Source organism: Chionomys nivalis, chromosome 1 (genome assembly GCF_950005125.1).
Source record: "Chionomys nivalis chromosome 1, mChiNiv1.1, whole genome shotgun sequence".
Taxonomy (NCBI): Eukaryota; Metazoa; Chordata; class Mammalia; order Rodentia; family Cricetidae; genus Chionomys; species Chionomys nivalis.
This window is the reverse complement of record NC_080086.1, coordinates 122,000,911-122,025,306: the sequence shown is the minus strand read 5'-3', so window position 1 is coordinate 122,025,306 and position 24,396 is coordinate 122,000,911. Positions and strand designations below refer to the sequence as shown.

At 51.6% G+C, this 24,396-nt stretch overlaps 1 protein-coding gene across 2 annotated transcripts; it reads right to left on the bottom strand.

Moving 5' to 3' along the window:
• Positions 1–18,950: 18,950 nt before the first annotated feature.
• Zfp36l2 (ZFP36 ring finger protein like 2) lies at positions 18,951–23,022 on the bottom strand. 2 transcript variants are annotated; one of them, XM_057786409.1, is made up of 2 exons: positions 22,700–23,022; positions 18,951–22,209 (listed from the first exon to the last, which is right to left on the bottom strand). In XM_057786409.1, exons 1-2 carry the CDS (start codon positions 22,748–22,750, stop codon positions 20,800–20,802), a joined length of 1,461 nt encoding a protein of 486 aa, XP_057642392.1. In that variant the 5' UTR covers positions 22,751–23,022; the 3' UTR covers positions 18,951–20,799. The 2 variants fall into 2 exon arrangements, with proteins under 2 accessions (XP_057642392.1, XP_057642400.1); XM_057786417.1 differs by lacking the exon at positions 22,700–23,022 and adding an exon at positions 22,302–22,683.
• Between the last annotated feature and the right edge of the window lie 1,374 nt (positions 23,023–24,396).

The following is a 24,396-nucleotide window of genomic DNA, read 5'->3' as shown; positions in this document are numbered from 1 at the left end:
CCGTCCTTTTCCAGACAGCTCTCCAGACAGTACTGTGAGCAGCCTTTTCCAACGCACTTCTTTAACTTGTTAATATACAGGAAGCTGAGGCTGGAGAGGTGGTGACTCAGTGGCTGAAGGCAATTGTTGCTCCTACAGAGGACCCAGGTTCTATTCCCAGCACACACAAGGCAGCTCACAAGCATCTATAACTCCAGTACCAAGAGACCCAACACTCTCTTCTGAACTACGAAGGCAACAAGTGCACATGTGGTATATTTATAGACATGCAAGCAAAACACTCATGCACATAAAATAATAAAATAATATAAAAATATGCATAGAACTTCATGTCCTTTCAAAGCTTATGGCTGAATAAGAGTCCATTGTATGGATGTACTGCGGTGAATTTGAAGTCTTGGAGAACATTCTGGCTGTTTCTAAGTTTGACAAAAAAGTTATTTGCCAAAAAAAAAAACCCCAAAAAACAAAATTACAAACAAACAAACAAAAACTAAGCATATGTGTAAAGTTTGGTAATGGGTATGTTCTCCATCCATTTGAACAATGCCAAAGAGGACCACAAGAACATGTTTCCTTGTATAAGAAATTGACAAATTACCTCCCAAAGTAGTTATCTGCCTTGTGTTCCTACTAGCAAAGGATGAGAATTCCTTTATATCCTGGCCAGCCTTTGATGTGACTGTGGTCTGGATTTGGGGCAGTCTAATAGGTGTGGAGTATCTGTCATGGTGTCTTTTTTTTAATCCTTAAAAAAATGTGTATGTAGCTAGATATTGTGTTGCATGTCTTTAACATAAGGCAGAGGCATGCAGATCTCTTTGTGTTCAAGGCCAGCCTGGTCTACGTGCCAAGTTTCAGGCCAGTCAGGGTTACATAGTAAAAACCCTGTCTCAAAAATAGAAAGATAGATGATAGATGGGTGGATTGGTGGATGGATGGATGGATGGATGGATGAATGTCTATGTTGAGTGTGTGTCTATGCACGTGACTGGAAGTGCCTGAGGAGGCCAGAAGAGGGCATCAGCTCACCTGGAGCTGGAGTTGTAAGTGTTGCTAGGCTCCTGATATGGGTCCCTGGACTTGAACTCACGTCCTTTGCAAGAGCTAGCTGTATATCCTCTTAATTGCTGAGCTATCTTCCCAGCACCTTATTATTCTTAATATTTGTGGTGCTGGGGTTGGAACCCAGGGCACTGGAGATAAGCACTTTATACTGAGGTTATACCCCACACATATCCCAGTCCCGTTGCGCTACACCCCAACACCCCAAACCTGCTGGTTTACCCTGCAACACCCCAGCCCTGCTATTTCACCCCTCTCCAGCCCTGCTGGTTTACCCCACAGTACCCTGGCCCTGCTATATTACCCCACATATTTCCCAGCCCTGCTGTTATTGATTTTATTTTTTTGACCCAGGATCTCATGTGGCCCACGCTGGCCTTGTACAACAAACACACTGTGTAGCCAAGAATAACCTTAAACTTTTCATCCTCCTACCTGCTCCTTCGGAGTGCTGGAATTACAGGTGTGCGCACCACCACACCATGTATGTGGCTCTGGGGACGGAACTCGAGGAGTGTGGGAATTACAGGTGTGCGCACCACCACATCAAGTATGTCACACTGGGGACGGAACCCAGGGCTTTGGGTCCTGTTGACTCACGGAGCACTACTCACTGACCGAGCTACACCTCCAGCCCTGGTGCTTCATTTCTGAGTTGATGATTCCAGAGCTACATTTAGTGTTACTCGAGTCATTCCTTCCTGGAACACTCTGGAAGCTGAACGCTCTAGGTCTCACGCCCGTGCCATTCTCAGCTCGTCTTCAGCTTGATGGTCACTTTCCTGACCTGGGCCTCAGACGCTCAGCTTATGAAGTGGCATGGAGGTTGGCAGTCTGTCCACGTGGGACAAGAGCAGTGCCTTGGCACAGTCGTCAGCCACAGCCACGGACACCAGAGCCTAGAGGCTGCTTCACCACACTAGCCCAGCAGTGACTGCCAAATGGGGGTGTAGGCAAACAGAACTGAGGAGAGAATTGAGTGTGGTAGCTGAAGGCTGTTATTTCCACACACTCAGAAGGTTGAGGCAGGAGGATCTAAATGAGTATGAAGTCAGCCTGGACTTGCAAGCTACAAGAGTGTGATCCTGTCCCCAAAACACAAAACCAAACAAACCACCGAAAGATCGGAGGGGAGAAGAGGGCTCAGCTCCCCAGGCTCTCCCCAGCTTGCTGGTGGAGGGACCCCTGACCTTACATCTGCCATAGAGATGTAGGCAGGTTCCTATGAGGACAGGACTTGGCATCGGGCACCTGGCCACTGTCCTTGGCACGACTGGGCCAGGGGCTCAGGAAGCACAGACAACGGGCAATGCTCAGACCAGGGGCAGATCTGAGGCAGAAGAAGGGAGCCTGGCTCTTGCCCCATAACAAAGTAATCAAAACTCCTAGAGACCCAGCTCACTTAGGGGAGATGGCCCCAGAGCCTAAAACCTGTGTTAGGTCCCTCAGAGACCATCCCAGTGAGGACTAAGGCACAACAGCTAGGTGGGACTGTTCCCCAGAGTGCCAACTCCTTCAAACCCCTTCCGAGGTCTCCAGCCTCTGGCCCCCAGGAAGTCCCCGTCTTCAAGAGCAAGATCTGACGAAACCACACCCCCTCCTCACCAGCTCCCAGTACCCGCTTCCTTTCTGACTAGAGACAAAGAGCGGCATGAGTCCGATAACATCTGTTGACGTTTAAAAACAGTAATAATATACGCACGCGGTAAAAGGTGAAACAAGAGAGAAAGGTTTTGAGTAAAAGGAAATAGCTCTCTCCTGCTTGCCCAGACACACGTTGGAGGGGACCAGTTAACAGTGTCTGGTGTAGCCTGCTGGAGAAGACGGGTGCCCACCCCAGCAAATGCGTGTGCGCATGTCTGTTAGATGCAGGTTTCCGGGCCCAGAGCATCAAAGCCCCGCTGGAGCAGGCTGTCCTTCCTTCGCTCTTCCACCTCCACCTCAAGGCCTGAACACTCTCCACTCAACACAGACAACCCTACCACCATTTCCTAGTCAACTGGAAACCATTTCACAGCCCAGCTATGGCAGCTAGGCCCTGCAATTAGGCCTCTGTTGAGGGACCCGAGAGAGAGTTTTAAACGTTCGCTTACCTCTTTCCTAATCACCCTGGGGCACTACCAGGCCAGAATCTGGTTGGCCCACCTCAGAGCCCAGAAATCTGAGCACAATTAAAGCAAGACAGGCAGAGAGGCCTCAAGGCACAGAGGCCCAGTGGCCTTGGGCAATGAGCCTGCTTTACTGAACTCTGGTTCGGCCTTTGTAGCTTGGGGTGAGCCACGAGATTTCACACAGAATAGCTTAATGAATGGGCTACCTAGACCTTTCTGGAACTTACTGGCTGTTTGATGAGACAAAATCTGCGCACCTGGGTTTCCAGGGAATGGTGAAGGCGGGGGTGGGGTGGGAGGGCGGGGGCTGGGGGGCAGAGATGAAAGCCGAAGAAGCAGGGGCCTAGGGAGACTGAGAAGTTTGCCCAAGGTCACACAGCTTGTAATTGGGAAACCCAGGCTGGAAGGAGTCAGTCAGTCGGGCTCCTAGGCTGCATTCTGGAATGTTTGATGGACAATCCAGGGAAAGCGGAGCATGCATGAGTGTCCAGGGAGGGCTAGACCAAATTGGGAAGGACAGCAGGTGAACAGGCGCTAGAACAAGGCATGTACCCCCACACCCCTCTAAACGCCTCTGCTCTCCCCGCTCCCCCAGACACTAGACAGAGTGAGGAGCTCTCAAGTTTCTGTAGACTTTCTCTCCCACAGAGCCTGAGGCCAGGAGGAGTTCTGTGGGGTTCAACCACGTGTGAGAAGTGACCATGAGGCTTGTGGGAGTGTAGTCACATGGGACTGGGGGAAGGTCCTGCTGTTACTGAATAACATTGTGTGCCGGTTAGGTATATTTTACACATTTTATCTAATCTTTGAATGAAAGACTCCTGCGAAGGGAGGGTAGCCATTCTAGTTCATGGACTGTAGTCTGCTTCTTCCACCAAAAGGCCTGGAATGGGAGTGACCATGTGGGCCCAGCCATCCCAGGGAACAGAGGAAAACGACAGTGTGACCGTGAGTCCCCGGGACCTCCCTCTCTAGCATCCCTGAAGGATGCTTTCCCAGAGCTTCAGAGTGAGCCACGTTCAGACGCCTCTCCCCAGCTCCCCCGTTTCTGCTGCTGTGTCCAGAGGGGCCACAGCTGTCTCTTAACTCCTTGTCACCTTCCAGCTCTCTGGTTTCCACTCATTTACCTCCTTGGTTTAGGAGTTCATGTGGCAAAGAGAATTTGATCTTTTCTCCTTCCCTCTCATACACAGGAGGAACCTCAGCCTTCTCCGTGACCACTGTGCTAATGCAGTCTCTAGAAGGACTTCAAGGTACTGGAAACCTTTGGCCTTCCTAAGGCCCCCAGGATGGAGCCTTGGCTGCAGGTGTCTGGGCCAGAACCCAGCATTCCTGGGGCCTAGAAGCCCATCTTCATCTCCTACTTCACTCCCACAATGCCCTGCCATAGAATGGCTGAAGTTGAACTCAAGCAAAATGCCTCTCTGGGTAGAAAAAAGCATGGTCCTCATCTCTTGCCCTTAGACCAAGCTGGTGGGAAACAAGAACCCTGACCTCCTATGAATGGACTGGTCCACGTGGCTGACCTTGTACCTCTGGGATTTTTCCTGAGACTGAAGAAGAGGAAGAGGATGGGACTGGGTGCTATTGTCCTAGTGATGATGTTAGAGAGAGAAGACTGGACTATGGCAGATGGAATTCCAGAAGCCTTCCTACAAGAGCCAGGAGGTTGCTGCCATGGGAGACACTGGCGCTGGACTGAAAACACGTGGCCTGAATCGGACAGCAGAGGGGTGGAGAGGCGGCAACCATTCCTTTAGCTGCTTGGTAAGCATCTACTTTTCGCCAGGCTGTTTGGAGAATTTGGAGGGATGGGGGCGGGGGTTCGTGGTAGAGCACCTTGTCCAGCATGTGCCAGGCCCTGGGTTTCAGCCCCAGCACTGCGGAATGAACGGAGCACAGAGTAAAGGAGACTGCCATTCTACTCCTTGCGCATAATTCTCCTGCGGAGCTGACCTTTTAGAGGCAGCAGGCTTAAAAGACAAGTATATAAAGTATGTCATGTGTTCGGGATGAAGGTATTGGAGGGGGAGTAAAAGCAGGAAGGAGAAAGGTGAGAGAGGGCAGGGGCAGCAGGAGATGTATAGAGCCAAGGATGGGGGCTTGATTTGAACGCCAGGTGCAGAAACAGAACGTGCCCCTGAGCAGCACGGGAGAGATGACAGAAACAGAGTTTAAGGGGATTCTCCTGCAACCCTGTGCAGGGAAGGAAGTGGGGCTGGGTGGGGTGACTGTCCAGGAGCAACAGTCTGTGGCTTCCAGACCTTTCCAGGGTGGTCTGCTGGGCAAATCACCTTAACTGGGTATTCCCAGTAGTGCCTAGACCAGCGGTTCTCAACCTGTGGGTCGCAATCCCACAGGATCGCATATCATTTACATTGTGATTCATAACAGTAGCAAAATTATAGCAAATGAAGTAGCAAGGAAATAATTTTATGATGAGTGGTCCCCACACACAACAGTGTCCATAATGCTCTTGGAAACTGTGAGGAAGGACACTGGCTAGTCTCATTTTGCACTTGAGGAGACAGGCTCAGAGATGCCCAGGAACTGCTTAAAATGAGACTTCTCTTTACATGCCATTCAGGTGTGTTCTGTCCTGCGCACCCCTCCAACCCCAGTGCAGGGGATCAGTGCAACCTAGACCTTGTGTATGGCAGCCAAATGCTAGCTCTACCATCAAGCTGTATAACCACTCTCCCATTCTTGTTGTGAATAAGAGATCTCAGTTAATTCTATCCAATCAGTTATTAGATTAGTAGTTCAAAGTCGCAGAGGTAGCCACAGGCTCTGAGTGTATAGAAGCCAGCCAGCCAGCCAGCCAACCAGGTGGGTAAGCATCAGGAAAGGCAGGCCTGGGTGAGACTTCCTGCCTTCATGGGCCTGGAGGTGTGAGGACACAGGGCTTGGGCACGGAGGCTGCCAGCTGCTTGCACAACCATGGCCATGGTTAACCCCTCTCCATGGGGATCTTGCACGTAATAGCAGGAAATGCATTATTAGGGTTGGTGTGAAGATGACATGCCCGAATGAGGACACCTCCAGGGACTGGGCTTGGCAGAGCCTAGCCATTATTATTAAAAGGCACAGCTGGAGAACAAGGGACAATTGTGCAAGGCCAGAAGTCGAGCCGGGCATTCAGAGGTGCCTGAGGGGTTCAGAGCAGAGAGCAGGCCTCCAGGGCTGCTGTAGCCCACATACAGAATGGGGGTGGGGGTGGGGGGTGTATAGTGTGGGGTGGGGACGAGGAACACAGAGTTTGAGAGAAAGGGAGAGTTGACCCTGAGGTCGCAACACAGGTGCAAACAGGTGAGGTTCCCATTGCTCCAGGAAGGCCAATGAGATGGTGGGCTCCAATGTTGGGACAAGGGAACCTCAGAGGCTTTAAAGGGAGGACCACTGTGGGATGAGGCGGGTAGTGGGCAGCAATTGTTGAGATGCATGGCCCACAGCAGACCAAGAGAAGGCAACAGTGATCACAGTCCTCGGGCCAGTGTCAAGAGCTGTAATCCAAGCAAGGACTGCAGAGTTCCTGTGACCCCTGGCCTGGGCCTGCGTGCCCAGCCCAGCCCGCGGGTCCTTGGGCTGTGGGAACAAGAGAACAGGAAGTGCCTGGCTATCCGGGGCTGCCTGCTGGAGGGCAGCAGGGACAGAAAAGACTCAACATCTCCCCTCCTTTTCCTCCCCAGGCGACTGGCAGTTACACCACTGTGGTTTGTTGGCCCCAGGGAGCATTTGCATTACATAACGCCGGACACAACCGCTCCTAAAATGTGAACATTCTCACACACAACCACAAGACCCAGTCACTTGACTCACACATGCCACCACTACACACTCATGTATGTATCTCCACACACCCTAGGTCCCGCTGGAAGGGCCGCCCCTCAAAGATCAGTGAGGCATCTCCCTAGTCTTCTGTCCCCCAGGCTCCAGGAGCCCTGAGCCCAGTGGGACTGACCCAGGCCTGTCCTGGTGCTCCCGAGTCAGGGAGCTAGGGAAAGAGCAAGAGATTCCAGGGTGGAGACCTTGTCCTGTAGACTTCAGAATATAGGCCAGGCCAACAGGGAGATGAAAAGGGAGGGAATATGGAGGAGTGTGGAGGCACGGAGAACTGGAGAACTGCTATGATGGCAGGGACTTTGTATGGGGTGTGTGTGTGTATGTATATGTGTGTATGCGTGCTTTGTCTGTGTATGTATGTGTGTATGTGTGCTATGTGCGTGTATGTATGTGTGTATGTGTGCTACGTGCGTGTATATATGTGTGTTATGTATGCATGTGTATGTGTGCATGTATGTGCATGTGTGTGTATATATGTGTGCATGTATGTGCATGTGTGTATGTATGTATATGTGTGTATGTGTGTTATGTATGTGTGTATGTGTGCTATGTGCGTGTATGTATGTGTGTTACGTATGTATGTGTGTATGCATGTGTGTATGTGTGTGTATATCTGTGTATGTATGTGTGTATGTGTGTGCATGTGTGTATGTGTGTGTGTGCATGTATGTATGTATGTATGTTTGTATGTATGTATGTGTGTGTATGTGTGTATGTGTATGTATGTGTGTATTTAACTTTTTTGAGATATGGTCTCATACAGTCCAGGCTGGTCTATAACTTGCTATGTAGTTGAGAACGAATGTGAACTTCTGATTCTCCTGCTTGCCTTCAGTGAGCTGGGCTGACAGGCGTGGGCCTTGTGTGTGGAGAGCACTTTGCTATTGCACTCCATACCCAGACCAGGCTTTGAGCTTTCAAATGCACATGCCTGGTGCCACTCCACAGACACGTAAGAAGCACCGTGAGAACTGGCATCGCATAGCCAGGACTTGTGATATGAAGTGCTTGCCCCAGGACCTGAGATACAGCTGTTCAGGCTATACCACTTAGAAAGGAAAAACCACTGGAGCAGGGGCAGTGAGCATCTGTCACCAGGGTCATCACCCTAGGCATGGTACAGCAGTGACAGGGGGCTGACAGAGAGCTCATTTGTGGCCTCGAACGTGTGTGTGTATGTATGTGTGTGTATGTATTGTGTGTGTATGTATGTGTGTATGTATGTGTATATGGTGGTATGTGTGTATGTATGTGCATATGCGTGTACTATGTGTGTATGTATGTGTATGTGTATGTATGTGTAGATGTGTGCAAATGTTGTGTATGTGCATGTATGTGTATGTGTGTGCATATGTATGTGTATGTATGTGTGTGCATATGTATGTGTGTATGTATATGTGTGTGTATATATGTGTGTATGTACTTGTATGTGTATGTATGCATGTGTATGCATGTGTATATGTGTATGTGTGTGTATGTATGTATGTGTATATGTGTATAAATGTGTGTGTATGTATGTGTGTATGTGAATGTATGTATGTGTGTATATGTATGTGTATATGTATATGTATGTGTGTATATGTGTATGTGTGTATGTATATGCATGTGTATGCATGTGTATGTATGTGTATATGTGTGTATGTATGTGTGTATGTGTATGTATGTGTGTGTAAATGTGTGTATGTGTATGTATGTGTGTATGTATAAGTATGAGGAGATGGGGGGGCTGCAGAGATGGCTCATCAGTTAAGAGTCCTTACCGCCCGCTCTTGCAGAGGACTTCAGTTCCTAGCATCCATTACGAGAGGTTCATACCTACCCCTAACTCTAACTCCAGGGGTATCCAAACCCTCTTCTAGCCTCAGAGGGCACCTGCAGCTGCCCAGGCCAATTCAGGGAGGCCTGCCCTGCAGAGGAGAGGGGATGGAGTTGGAGAGCAGACAGGAAGAAAAGGACTGGAGGAAAAGGATGGAAGAGAGTGAGTGGGTGGCTCTGAGGACGCCTCCATCATGGGTGTCACACATTTGGAGACGGAGCTGGGTAGAGGAGTTAGTGTGAGGACCTGTGGGGGAGGAAGGTCCAAGGCTGCTGGGTAGAGGTGTGGGCCAGGTAGAGCCCATGCTAGCCCCTTCACCAGACAGCATGGTCTTTGAGAGGAAGTGGTGGCACACGGGTATTCTGAATTCTCTGTTATGGAGGGGGATGGTCGGAATGCTCCAGGACAGCGGGAGAATCCAGAGGCCTTATGTCAGCCCCCTGTCACATGTCCCAAGGTATGCTATGACAAAGGACAGTGTCTAAGGGAAGGGTAACAGGCTACCTTCCATCTTGCTGTTTACATCTATTTTATTTTTTATGTTTGCAGTGCTGGGCTTGAAATCAGGGTGTCAGACATGCCAGGCCAGCTCTCTTCTACCAGCCCACGCCCCAGCCTCCACGGTGAGTGCATGTTTGTTATGTTTCCAGGCAGGCTCGCATGCAGATTAGGCAGGTGTTGAATTGGCTACGTAGTCAAGGCTGACATTGAACTATTCACTGTCCTGCGTCACTGCCATAGCCCACATTTGGTTTAACTGTACTTAACTCAGGAAAGCCCTGCAAGGAGTGAGTGACCTTTGGTGTCAAGCTTCTGGTACATATGCATATTCACCTGCATAAGAAAGTGCTTGCATGTGTGTGTGTGCAATTTGAAAAAAACATAATTTGAAAAAAATAAAAAACACAATTTGAAAAAAAATTAAAAATAAATAAGTAACCAGGTACACGAGTTTGGGGGACATATCATGGGTCCTTCGTCACACCCCTCAAATTGGAAGTTGCAAAATAAGAATAAAACAACCTAAGGCTCCTTTTCTGTAAGTTGGTTCTCTTGGCAGTGCTTGAGCTGACACTCTTTTGAGAAAAGCCCTGTCTTGGTTAGGGTTTCTGTTGCTGCGATGAAACACCATAACCAGAACAAGTAGGGGCGGAGAGGGTTTGCTCGGCTTACACTTCCACAGTGCTATTCATCACTGAAGGAAGTCAGGACAGGAACCAGGAGGCAGGAGCTGATGCAGAGGCCATGAGGGTGCTGCTTACTGGCTTGCTCCCCATGGCTTGCTCAGCCTGCTCTCTTAAAGAACCCAGGACCACCAGCCCAGGGATGGCACCACCCACAGTCAATTGGGCCTTCCCCTATCAATCACTAATTAAGAAAATACCCTACAGGTTTGCCTGTAGCCTCATTTTATGGAAGCATTTTCTTCTCCCAGATATGTCAAGTTGACATGAAACCAGCCAACACAGGCCCTGACATTTACAGTTATAAACCCGAGGCAGCAAACGCAGAACTTTCCTGCTTGGATGGAGAGGACAGGAGACTCACACAGTCGCCAGGAACAGACTTGGCCCAGGACACATCGCTAAGCACACTGCTTAGTGGCTGAGAAGGGAACTTGGCTAAACATTTCACACTTAAAATCCAGTTTTGACCCTCAAGGGGATTTGGAGCCCTTGGGACTGCATTCCCCTCCCCTGTTCATTCTGAGGACGCCGAGGTTGGAAGTTCCACAGGTAGGGAGCAACAGTGTGGCCAATCCAGGTCTGTGCCAGCCTGCTGTGAGCCGAGGCCTCTCCACAGCACTGCTGAGGCCTACTCCAGTTCCGCAGCAGGGGCAGGGAGCTGTCACAGGGCACAGTGCACGCTCTGCCCATGGGCCCACTGATCACCTCCCCAACCCCTGTAACCCCCTGAACAGGACACAGAAACTAGTTAGAAGAGAGACGTGACGGGGGATCCTGGGTGGAGCGAGGGATGGGTATGACTGAGATACATTGTACACACACATGAAATGTTCAAAGAATAAAAATTGACAATGACCGTTTTGAGTTGTGAGTTTCCTAAAAGAACAAACATTAAATGAATTCTGGACTGGGGTTAGGATAGAATTTCTAAAATTTCTGAAGAGCCTTAAATGTGTTTCTGTCACTCTTTGTCATCAGTTTTCGCAAGGTGCTACTCTCAGAATTAATGACTATAAAATCCAAATATCTTCAATGTTTGTGTCCCGCACTATCAACTATTCGGCCAGTATTTGTCTAAAAAAAAACACACCCGCAGCATGTAAATTTGTCTTTAGGAAGTTGTAAAATACATGTATGTGAAAGAATTGTCTTCAAATGAATATCTTGCCAGGTGTGGTGGCACACGTCTTTAATTCCAGCCTGACCTCCATAGCAACAGCTGGGGCTATACACTGAGAAGCCACCCTTGAGCTGATCAGCCTGAGGGGTGGGCAGAGAGACACCTGGAATTCAAGGTCATCTCTGCTATAATGGAGTTCAGCCTGTGCTACCCTTTCTCAACAAAGAGAAGTCCTAGTGAAGCAGGTCACAGTGCACTCGGGAACGGGAACGACACCTGGGGCGGAGGGTCTTCTGGGACAGCCCAAAGAGGCAGAGCTGGGTCAGCTGACTTTTGAGGACAAAGCAGGGGTCCTGGAGACGGCTCGGCAGCTCCTCAGAACATTCCCTACCCTTTGAAATGGAATAGTGACCCAGGTCCAGTTCTGGCTGCCGGGAGAGCCATTAACATCTGTAAAGCCTCAATTGAGGGTTGTGGTACAGAATTGCAGTAAAGGGGTGCTACTAGAATTTCCAAGGCCTTGCTGGAGACCCTGGGCTTGAGGCCCCGTGGGGGTGGGGTAGGGAGTAGGTAGGGGGTAGTGGGGGGAGCAGAGCTGACACACTAAGAGCAGTTGGCTGGTCCTTCCGGACCACAGACACCCCTAAGCACCCATGAGTTCACTAATCCTTAGAGCAGCTATGGAGTAGCACAATTCTCAGGTGGAAAAACTGATGCTCAATTTGAGCCCTCGACCCAAGGAGTCATTGGCAGCACCTGGGACCCTTCTCCCTTGTGGCAGTAGAGTCCCAGCTGTTTCAACCTGTAGAAACATTCTGGGCTCTGGGCTCTGGGATGATAGGTCCAAAGGGGGCATTGCATACAGAGGCGGGGAACTGAGGGCAATTTATGTATTTGTGTTTTGAAATTTTATTTTATTATTTTTATATGTAAGTGCCTATGTGCATGTGTGTCTGTGCACCACACGTAGACAGTGCCCTTGGAAGCCAGAAGGGGCTTTGGGCCCCCTGGAACTGGAGAATTTCAGGTGGTGGCAAGCTGCCATGTGGTTGCTGGGAGTTGAACCCCGGTCCTCTGGAAGTGCGGCCAGTCCTCTTGACCACTGAGCCATCTCTCCAGCCCTGTATTTGTTTTAAATTGACTAGTTAATCCTTTTGCTTTGAGATTTATTTTGCTGTTGGACAGGTTGGTCTGACAGGTGTGAGCCACCATGCCTGATTAGTTTGGGTTCTGCTGTCCTGCAGGGAAACAGGACTACGGCTTGTGCCACACCTGGCTTGAGTATGTTTTTCTGGGGCTGTGAGATGGAAAGCAAAGTCCGTCAGCTTGCACATACACTTTTTTTTTCCTCTTCAAGACAGGGTTTCTCTACGTAGCCCTGGCTGTCCTGGAACTAGCTCTTGTAGACCAGGCTGGCCTTGAACTCACAGAGATCCGCCTGCCTCTGCCTCCCGAGTGCCGGGACTACAGTCCTGCGCCACCACACCTGGGTTAGTCTATTATCACTACTACTGTTATTCTAAGTCATTTATGTGGGTGAGTATTTTGCCTGCATGCATATATATATATACATCACGTATCTCTCTGTGCTTATGGAGGCCAGAAGAGGGGTCATCAGATTCCCTGGAACTCATTAGTTTAGAGATATTTGAAGTGTTTCTTTCATGTAGCCAAACTCACTATGTAGCTTAGGATGACCTTAAGTATCTGATTGCCCTGTCCCTGCCTCGCAGAGGTAAGTGCCAGCCATCATACCAGTGGTGTTGGGGATCAAATCCAGGGCTAGACAAGCACTCCATCGTGTGAACTACATTCTTAGCCCCCTGATTCTATCTTTTGGCTATTAGGAATAAATTTAAAAAGTTCTCTTTTGGGGTGGAGAGATGGCTCAGTAGTTAAGAGCACTGGCTGCTCTTCCAGAGGATCCTGGTTCAGTTCCCAGCAACCACATGGCAGCTCACAACTGTCTGTGACTCCAGTTCCAGGGATCTGACACCCTCACACCAATGCACATAAACTAAAGTTAAATAAATTATTTTTTTAAAAAAGTTCTTTCTGGGGTTGGAGAGATGACTCAGCAGTCAAGAACACTGGCTTCAAATCCCAGCACCCATATGGCAGCTCACAACTGTCTGTAGCTCCAGTTCCAGGGGATTGAACCCCCTTACACAGACACACATGCAAGCAAAATACCAATGTACATAAAATAAAAAAAAATAATTAGAAAACAGTTCTTTCTTGCCTCCCTCTCTCTTTCTTTCTTACACTGGGTCTTGCTTGGCCTGGGACTCACTTTATGGCCAAGATTAGCCTTGAACTCAGGGCAATCCTTTTGCCTTAGCTTCCTGAGTGCAAGGATTAGGCTAAGTACCACCATGCCTGGCTTTTCTTTTGGTGTTTCAAGACAGGGTGTCTCCTGGCCCGGTCTGGCCCTGAACTTGCTGTGTGGCTGGGGATGCCCATGAGTCCTTGGCCTCCTGTCACTCCTTTTTAAGACCAGCTGAAGTGAGTTCCAGGCTAGTCAGGAGAACCTGCTCAATAAAACAATTCATAAAGTATCTATTTTGGCTAGGAATGGAACTTGGGGTGGAATGCTAGCCTTACATGTCCTAGACCTCAGCGACTTCCACCAAACAGCCGAAACAAACAACAAACAAAACCAAAAAATTCTGATACATTACTTTAAAAATGGTGTGGTAGTTCCCCTAAAACTAAACGTGGGTCTGGGCTGTGGCTCAGTGGTAGAGCCTGAGGCCTAGCCTGTATGAGGCTCCGGGTTTGATCACAGTATTAGCCAGTAATTCTACTAATGGGTGTCTACTCCCCAGGGCTGAAATCATACATTACCACCAGACTTGGACCTGATTATTCCCTAGCAGTGCCTTTTAACACGGCCAGGCGTCCACTGACTCTGGTTGAACAGATTGTGGTATATCCATACAATGGACTACGTCTCAACCATAAAAAAGAATGAACTGTGGCTGATCTACCAAGGGCAAACCCTGAAACCTCATCTGTCCATTCCCTGCCGGCAGCAGCAATCAGTTTACCCTTCACCAGACAGTGCGAACTCTCTGTGGGACAAAGGCGACGTCCTGCCCCTCTGTCCGTCCGCCCAATGGGGACTCAGCCAGCTGGTGAATCACGGCAGGCTTGGCCTCACCCTCAGTGGGGTCACCTACAGCAGTATCTCGCATCTATTAACAACAGGTGGCTTTGGATTTCTGTTGGGTTCCACCCACCTCTGGGGCAGGCATGCTGATCTGAGCTTAAGGTAGGTGTAAAGTCCCGGGACAGCGACCTCGCTATCCTGAGGTCTCAAGGGAGTTCTAGATCAGGGAGAGACATACCAGATAGGAATATCAATGTACTTATGCCCTTACCTGTTTTTCTTCTTTTTGAGACAAGGTCTCTTCTCTATGTCCTGAATATAGACCAGTATATAGACCAGTCTGGTCTCAAACTGAAAGCCTGTGCCTGCCTGCCTCCTCAGTGTTGAGTGTTGGGATTAAAACTGAAAGCCAACCCCATCTAGCCTGCGCGTCTCTCTTGAAGTGGATGCTCTGCCCACAGTGTTAGATGGTGGCCATGGGTAGGGCAGCAGCTTTCCAGTTACCTCGAGCCGGAAGTGTGGGAGTCTTAGCGTGGTGGGGAGCACTAGCCTAACACCGACCAGACCCTGGGGTTCAGCACCAGTACAGCCAAGCAACAACAGCAAAGTAAGTTATTCTGAGTCTCTTTTGGAGACTTGAAGGTGACCCACCCTGCCATGGCTGCTGGAATTTACTCGGACCAGGCCCAGTTCTCCTCTATATAAACAGGCCTTGAGCCCAGAAGAGGGGACACAGGCTGCCCACAGCTGGCCTGGCCTCCTGCAGAGGGTCACTGGGAATTCTGTGTTTCATCAAATATTGCTGGGCTACAGAGTTTTATTTGAAAATAATTTTAATTAGCCGGAAACTAGGAGTTTAATAAATGGAAAACAGAGAACTTTCCAACGCCACAGCTGGGAAACACTCGCTTTTTAAAAAAATTCCGCCCAGCTTCCCAGGCCAGCTAAAGCACCCTGACCGGGGGACCCCAAGTACCAGACAAATCCACAAGAAAAACAAAGCTTATTTTTAGAGAAATATTTTAAACTCGGTTTCAATGACCTCAGGAGTTTCCTTCCCCATCCGTCTCGGGTCCTTACATCTTCTCTCTATTTCGGGGCAACTTCCCCTGGTGAAGAATGAATATCGGACAGAAGTTATTTCTGCCCAGATGAAAATAAGAGGCCCCTCCCTCAGCCCCCAGAGAATGAATTGTTGCTAAAAATGTCCCTGCAGACAGCAAGGGGCCCATGAGGCCTGCCCTTGGCAGGTGTGCCCAACAGTGAAGGTGGCTCTGGGATCCCTGCAGCCTGGGAGGCTGTGGTCACTCTCCCACCAGGCCTGCTCTTGACCCCGCCCAGCAGGAAGTGGATCGCAGCCTGGCAGTTATTTCCGGGTTTTGAAAGCAGTTTTAAAATTGAAAGAGGTTTGCTCAGAAGGCCTGCTTTTCCTTTATAGGTGTTGGTAACCCCCACCCTGTACAGACACACCCCGTACCCCTGCTGACACAACCATACCCAAACACAAGCTGTGCGTACCTCCTCACATACTGGAGGCCCCCACCCCACCCCCACAGCTACAGCCACATACCGTACACGCCCAAACCCACATTCACTCACAGCAGAGCACAAGGACACACCCACCAGGGCAACTCACACTTGCATGCATCCACCTGTTCACACGCACAGCCATGACCCTAACACAGAAACACACACCCACAGACTCCCACACTCTCAAACCCTAAGTACACAGCATAAATCCAAACCAACAGTCACACACAAATCCACACACCCCTACTACATGCAACTGGTACATCACAAGATGAACCCACACTCACCAACACCCACAGACTCTTAGACTCTGCAAGAGTCAGAATCCCTTGCTTGCATCAGCTTTGTGCAGAACCACACACCCACCAGCCCTTTCTGAACCCATTACACACATAGACACAGAACAACATCCAGAACCACCTGTATACCCATACAGACACCCGGAGCTAGCAGACACAAACCCACCTCCCACATGGGCACAACTTCACACACCTCCCTTCACAGATACCTTGCCAAGCACACCCATGAATGCTCTTTCACGTCCCAGCTCCTTTCGTCGTAAATTAGAAACAGGGTACCTCACTGCCTGCTCTGGTGCCATCTTCCTACTCTGCCTCAACTTCCTTTTGCCTTCTTTCCCTCCCTATCCGGCTTGCTCGGAGCTCAGATCACAAACTGCATTGTCTTAAATCCCAGCAGAGAAGGAGGGGCCTCTGTGAGTTGGGTGCTAGCCTGGCCTACAGAGTGAGTTCCAGGACAGCTAGGGTTACATCGAGAAACCTCCTCTGGAAAAACAACATTAAAAACAAAACAAGGCAAACAACAACAACAACAACAAAAACCCTGCAAATGTCTAGAGCTCGCTATATCCTCCAGAATAGTAAATACAATGAAATGAGATTACAGCTGGGCGTTGTGGGGCACACCTGTAGTCCTGAATCAGCTGGAGGCTGAGGCAGGAGGATCTGCAGTTACAAAGACAAACAAGCAAGCAAACAAAAAGAGCTTGACTGGCCCCGGTCCAACAATGGGTCACTCTGAAAGGGCTGCAGAGACCCAACTTCCGGTTTAAAAAAAAAAAACTGGGTGCGAGTCACATCCGCCTTCATTTGTCACCCGAAGCTGGAGGACAGCAGTTGTGTCTGCAGGTGGTTTTCCTCCCAGCAAGCTCTCGGTAGACACCCACCCGAGGGCTTTCCTAAGACCCCAAAGCAGGCTCTAATGGCGAGTACCCTCCCTCAGGAGCAGGCCCGGCAGTCAAGAGCCTGGCCCACCATCTTTCCTGCATCAAGGGCCTTCAGGCCTGCTCCCAGTCCTCCACCCCCTCACACAGGTCAGTCAGCGCAGGGCTCCTCAGCTGTGCTTTCACACGTCTGGCAGGAGACACAGGCAGTGGGACCTGTGCTTGCACACATCCTCTCCTCGAACAGTCTGTAAGATGGAGCACACTAGTTGGATCGTTCCAAAATCACCCCCGTCTCCAGTCAGTTGTAAAGCCTCCTTGAAGCACTCGGTTCTGAGCCCACAGCTGCCTGGACGGATTCTAATTAGACTCAGCCGGGAGTCTCCACTCTCCCAGCTCCACGGTGCAGCCATGCAGCCACCGATGCAGCCCCCCGGTGGTGGCTCGTTCCTACTTCGCCCTCACTTGCAAGTTTTACTTTTAGATCCTGGATGTACAAAACAACAAGAACCAACAAACTGTCCTAAGTGTGATGGAGGAGAGGCTATTTGCTGTTTATTCTGGTTGCTGCAGGACAGTGACCCAGAGCCTCCATTGATGTGTGGGTGAGGAAAATTCTCAATGACCACCTACCCCCCAAGCTTTCCACGCTCTGGACGCGTCGAAAATACAAAAAACGTCAGGGCCTAGCAGTGGGTTTTCAAACAGAGCTGTTTTAAAAAATGAATGTGGCTTACCCCAAAGAGAAGTCCAACATTCCAGCTGATCAAAAGTACTTGTCTAGAAAAATAAGTTTGGGAATGAAGTGGGAACACGGTCTTTGAAATGCAGCCGGGCCTAAATAGCTCCACAGTGGGGCCCTTTCCTCCCCAGTGCACATTCTTTATGGCCAAGAGGCCAAAGAGCTGCAGGGCTTCACTCAACCCCAGGCCTTCTTGGCCTCAGGCTCCCTCCTCCCCCAAGGCCCAACATCTGGGAGAACTTTGAACTGTTCCCCACTCAGGCAGCAAGAACAAGAAAAAAATCGCTCCAGTGAACACCAACTCCATCTTCCTTAACTGGAAACATCTGCCCAGCACGGCACATCCCTCAGACATCCCCACCACTCCTGCTCAGCTGAGTCGCCGGAGACCCTGGCCAAGGCGGGGCAGCCAGAGCAGGGCAAGGATTGACTGGATCTCCTGACTCCTTCGGAAAAGTTGTCTGTGTGTATGCAGGAGGGGGAGAAAAACCCAATTGTTTCAGGAGTTTAAAAAGTGATTGTTTTAAAATGAACAGGGTAAAAACAAAAACAAAAGCCCAAAACCACAAGTGACTTTTGAGAACCAGGCAAATGAAGGCAGCCCCGTTTCCCTTCGGTAGAAGCCTGGTTGACTTTGCTTTCTGGCCTCCTCAATCTTCCTTTTACATAAATAGCCTGAACACGCTCATTCCCAGAGGAAGTTGTCTGTGTAAACAACCATCACCCACATAGAAGTTTAACCCGCTTTATCTTCCGTCCTCCCTCTCTGAACAAGGACATAACCCAGCTTTCCAAAGTCCAAGCGAAACCCCGGATTCCCAACCTGGCCCAAATCTCCATGTCCAGCTCCTATCAAGGCTACAGGCCCTGGTCAGGCATTGCGTAGAAAAATCGGACCTTTAGCTGCCAGAGCAGCCATGTGACCCACTGGGTGACTCACAGGCCGGCCACACCCCTTGCGGTCTCCCGCCAGGCCCTGCCACCAGCCAGTCAGCCAACACTGGGATGCATCTTATTACTGGAGAGAACAGCCAACAAATGCCCTTGACAGCCAAATTAGCCTTTCAGCTGAAAGGCTTTGCTATAAAGTAAATACAGGTACAAGTGGATACAGGCTCTGCTGAGATGGGCCAGCTCCTCACATCCTCTCCCCACACCCCTCCCCAGACCTGGAGGCCATGGGAAGCCAGGAGAGGAGACCTACGAGGGTTTAAAGAGAACACTCCTTTTATGCAGGAACTTTTTTCCCAAAAAATTTTATTGGGGGAAACTACAAAACATTTACAGTACAATGTTTACAGTCACAATCTGTAGTGAACTGATTCCCCAGAATATATTACAAACTCAAGTTGACTCATCTTATTACATTCAAAAACCTACTTCTGTCAGAGTAGTCCAGAGTCCGCACAGGGTGTCCACTGTACCTACATACGAACTAAGCGCCTGCTCATTCATCCGCCATCCAGGAAGGCCTAGGAGACGTTCCTACCTTTTTACATTGAAAACTAACAGTACAAGTTTGGGCTGTCGTGAAACAAGGCATATTCATGTTCTGCAGACCATCTCACCGCTAGGATGACCCTCTTCACTTTACAGCTAGATAAAAAGAGTGGTAAAAAACTTTTTTTGTGCAGGTGAACCCATCCGACATTCAAATTCTCTCAAACACTAATGAAATACTTATTTGGTTGAGGAAGATTTAAGGCAAGTTCGGGCCCTACGAAGGCACTGAGACCATTTCCCCATTATTGCTACATGTCTTCATACTCAATGTCACAGTAGAACTGGTGGAATCCTCACTGGTGTAGAAAGCGGGACTGGCAAAGCATGCCACATGTGAGCCTGGCTGCCGACTATGTGGTCATTCTTTCTTTCTGTAAAGCTGGATGGGCCACAACCATTATACATTCTAAGAAAAACTCAAAAAATGTTCTCAAACTACTTCCACAGCATCAAGATAGATTTCTGTAAAGAAATCATGCAATCTTTTGAAATTTACGTAAACAAGGAAAGAAATTAATGAAATAAATATTACATACAATCTCTTAAATTAAGATTTTCTTACTCATTTACAATAAAATAACCAAGTGAAGTTACAAAAGGCATATATTACTGTGAAAAGAACATACACTCCACATTTTGCCGATTAATAATGGCAATTATAATTTAACATAATAAAAGAATATATATCTATTGCTTTTCATCATACTCGATAAATACAGTATGAACAACACCCTCAATGTATACTTTTCACAAGATAATAAATAAGTTAAATAGTTTTTTTCATATTGAGTTGTGGTGCAGTGGTGCGAATCAACTCAAGACAGGTAAAAATGAAGCACTTCCCAACAATTATGAACTGAGCTCTGCTCAAGGCTTCCAGAGAGCAGAAGAAATGGTTCTAAGCGAAACACCCACCAAGTGGTGGCAATGAGACCAGTATCAAACTTTGGAATGCAAGGGTCCCCCCCACCCCCAAACACATATAACTTTTTAAAAAACAAAAACAAGAAAAACAACCGCGACAAACGGGGCTGAAGGCTACTCGTTTCAAGGCATGTTCTTGGCATTACACACTGAGTCTAGACTCTTATAGTTGAGGGAGGTGGCAGTGGGCTGGCTCGCACTGGTCTGAGACAAACATTAGGAACCCCTTCCAAGGTAAGAGTCCTCACATCTGGACTGTAACTAAGGCTTTCAAGTGAAAGAAGAGATGGAATGTGGTTTTAGCTGCTGGTGCTGGGCTGATGTTTTGTTTTTTGTAACTAGAGTTTCAAACTCAGAATCTGAGACCTAAACAAGTGTTTGGTATCTTTTGTTCTATCGCATCACAACCGCCTGTTGTGAATATTTTGTTCATCCATACAAAAAGTTCGTTGGCTTCTATTTCAACAAGAACGAAACTTTGTAATAATAATAAAATAAAAAAACCAAAACAAGAAAACCGAAAGGGGAGGGGGCAGGGCCCCTCCCAGCAGAGTTCGAGTCCAAGTGCTCGGCGGGACCTGCAAGTCGGGCCTGCGGCAGTGTCACCCCTACCCGGGGCTCCCTGCAGCGCCTCTCCCAACCCCTCGCGGGCGCCCCCTTGCCTCAATCGTCGGAGATGGAGAGGCGGCTGAAGATGGGCAGGCGGCGGCCGGGGTCCAAGCTGGGGGACTCGGAGCCGCTGAGACTGCCGGAGCTCAGCGAGCCGCTCAGGTAGCTGTCGCGGTCCGACAGCGAGTCCGGGGGGCTGGGGGGCGCGTCAAACACGGGCGACTCGGACAGACGGCGCGGCAACTGGAAGCCAAAGGGCGGCGAGGGCGGCGCGGGGGCCGCGGGGGGTTGCGCAGGGGGCGGCGCGGGCCCCGCCAGCCCCTGCTGCTGGCTGCGGTAGTAGGCGGCGGCCGCGGCGGCGAAGTTGTGGGTCTGGATGGCAAGCGGCGTGATGAGGCTGCTCAGCTCCGGGCCGAAGGTGAAGGCGTTGTTGGCACACGAGCTGGCCGAACAGGTGGCGCACGGGGCTCCGGGGGGCAGCAGGTCCTCGGCGTTCCCGGGCCCGTAGAGCAGCGCGGCTGCTGCAGCAGCCGCCGCCGAGGCGCAGCACGTCGGGGCGCCCGAGGGCGTGGATGCCGCCGACGTGGAAGAGCAGGAAGAGGCAGATGAGGAACAGGATGAGGCCGAGGAGCAGGAGGGCGGCGGCGGAGTGCGCGATGTAGGGCTGTCAAGCAGCAGCGGCGACTCCAGACCTCCCGGCGGCTGGTGGTGACCCGAAGGGAAGCCCGAGAAACTGAGGCTGTGATGCAGCTTGGGCCGCGGCTCCCGGGCGAAGCCCAGGTGCAGGGCATCGCGCGCGCCAAACGCTCGCAGGTCCCCAGAGGCGCCCCCCGATGGCGCGGGCCGCCGCTCGTCTGCGTTGTGGATGAAATGGCAGCGCGGGCCGTAGGGGCAGAAGCCGATGGTGTGGAAGGTGCGGCACAGCTCCGTCTTATACTTGGGGTGCCGAGTGAGGCTGCGGAGCTCGTGAAAGCCGTGCGCGAACTGGCACTTCTCGCCGTACTTGCACGTGCCACTCTCCTCGAAGGGGCGGCACAGCTCGGTCTTGTAGCGCGTAGAGTTGATCTGGGAGCCACTACCCCCCTTCTGCTGCTGCTGCAGGTGCAGGAGGTGCTGGCTGCGATCGCCGTTCTCGCTGAACGAGCGGTCCCGGAATTTGCTCTCCTTGTTGACCAGCGCCGTGCCGCCGCTGCCCCCTGAAGGCTCCTTGAGCTGGCCATAGGAGGAGGCCGGGCCACCCGCGCCTGCGGGACCGCAGCTGCCGCCGTTAGGGGCGCCTGGGAACTTGGGCGAGCAGCTGCCCGGGCTGGGCGCGGGGTGGGCGAGCGCGTGTAGGTTGCTGGTCGAGTGGCGTCGCAGGAAGCCCGGCGTGAAGCTCGAGCTGTTGGCAGCAGTCACGGGCGTCCCCACCGCCTTCTTGTCCAGCATGTTGTTCAGATTGAGGTTGGCCAGGGATTTCTCCGTCTGCCAAAGGGAGGGGAGTGGGGAAGGGATGAAGATCGGAAGGGAAGAGTTGGGGAGGACTACAGGGTGAACACCTACTCCCAAGTGCCCACCTTCTTTTTTCCTGCCGATTTCAATTCAGCCTCCACCGTTACACTCGCAAAAAGCAGGCCGGCGAGAGCGGAGGACGCCCACCCGGGCCGCGCCGGGTCTAGCCATGTGATCCTGGGCCCGTGGCCACGGGGTGGGCGGCGCAAACACTGTCCGGGAAGTCCCGGGAGCGTGGCCGCAGTCGCCTCGGGAGGAGCGCCGCAGCTCCAGCCGCTACTCCTTCCCTCCCAGCTCTCCACGCCCACAGTCGCAAGCACACAGGGCTGCTAACTCCAGGACTTCCCTCCACCCGAAAAGTCAACTTGGAAGGGTTCTTCCGCCCCAACCGGGCCCGGCAGCCAAGTCTCCGAACTCTAAGGGTTCCAGGCAACCCGTCATCCTTCCCCGTTGTCCGGCTTACCTTGCATAAGAAGTCGATATCGTAGAAAGCGGACAGGAGTGTGGTCGACATTTTTTCTGGGTCCTGTAATGGTCGGAAACTGCAAGCGGGGAGGGATGGGAGGAGCCCTCGGTGCGGCGCGGCCCGGCCCGGCTCGAACCGAGACGATTAACGGGCGAGAGGCGGGGAGAGACGAAAAGTTTGCTTGCGGGGCCGTGGAGGAGGGAGGAGGCCGCGGTGCGGAGTGGGGGGGCAGAGGAGAAGCGAGAGCGCAGCTCGGCGCCCCGGCCCGCCCCCCGCGCGAGCCGACGGCAGCTCGCGGACTGGTGGAACTCCGAGAGCTGCGAGCGCGCGCCCTATATAGAGCCCGGGAGCCGCGAGGCGGCGGAGCAAAGCGCACTGGGGGAGGGGACTGAACGCTGACCCGCCGGGGTCTCCAGGCAACGCCGCCCGCCAGCTTGCGGGCGTCAGGCGCCTTCTCGGCCTCTCATTGGTCGCCGCCAATTTTCCCCCCCCCTCCGGGGGGTAGGGGGCGGAGCTGGCAGCCCGGGCGTCCGGGCGGTGTTGGGAACGCGGCCCCTTTGGGTGCTGCTGGTGTGGCTGTGGCGGGAAGATCCCGCTCTCCACCGCCTCTGGGTCTATAACGTTTGAAAGCGCTTTCACGTTCTATCTGTGACCGCCAGTCCTATCCTGGACGTACCTTTTCCCGCCGGATCCTGCTAGGCCGACTGGGACAGCTTTTCCTTTCCCACCCTTGGTTTTGCACGCGCGCGGGAATTGCAAAATGTAACAGTATTGCAATGATGCGTGTTGCCAGACTGATTGGCAAAGGGTGCTTGGGACTGGAGGGCGGGGTGGGGGGAGGACGACACGGGCTCGCGGCCTGTCTTGTAGGTGGCAGCTCGAACCCAGCTGCACGTGGAGACACTGTAGGGGTGGGGGCGGGAACGGCCAGCCTGGAGGAGCACTGGCCCGTTTCTCCGCCCCTCTCCCCGCCCAGGCTTAGTAAACAGGACTTGAGCGCTGGGGCCTGCGGGGTAGGGTTGAGTGTCTAAGGACAAGGCGCTGGCTTTGCTAATCACATCACAAGACCTTGAGCCTGGGCCAAAGGCGCGGAGTGGCGCGGTGTGTCCGGGGCGGGAGAGCCCGCTCGGGGAAGTAGAGGGAAGTCGGGGGAGCAGTATGGACATGGAGGAAGTCACTTCCTTCACCTTTGTCTGCCGGTTGGCTTGGCCTCCCCAATCCTCTCGGGTGGGGGTGCAGCTGCTGGCCAAGGCTTCCCGCCCTGCACAGCCTTAGCCTGTCGAGTCCTGCAACCTTCTTTCTGGGGCTGTGGGAGGTACCGCATCAAATCTAAGCTCTGTGCTGGCAGCAGGAGGCGGTGGTTGCTGAACCGCCACTAGGGTTTGTGTGTGTGTGTGTTTGTGCGCGCGCGCGCGGGCGGGGGGGAGGGGGGTCCTAGTCTGTTGTTTTTGGTGTAACCCTCACTAGCTTTCAGTAGAAAAATGAGCTTTCACAAAAGTCGCCCGGCTCTGAGAGGGGGCAGACACCCCCACCTAGCGCCCAGTGAGGCTCAAGCCACCCACAGCTTTTCTCGGCCGACTGATCTGGAGTCAGGTCTTTTTTCTCTACACTGACTCCATTCTGGCTGCCAATAGCTGGAGCTGGGCCTATGATTTCACCCAGCTGGCAGCTCAGGCGGCCCTGGGTGGAAGGCC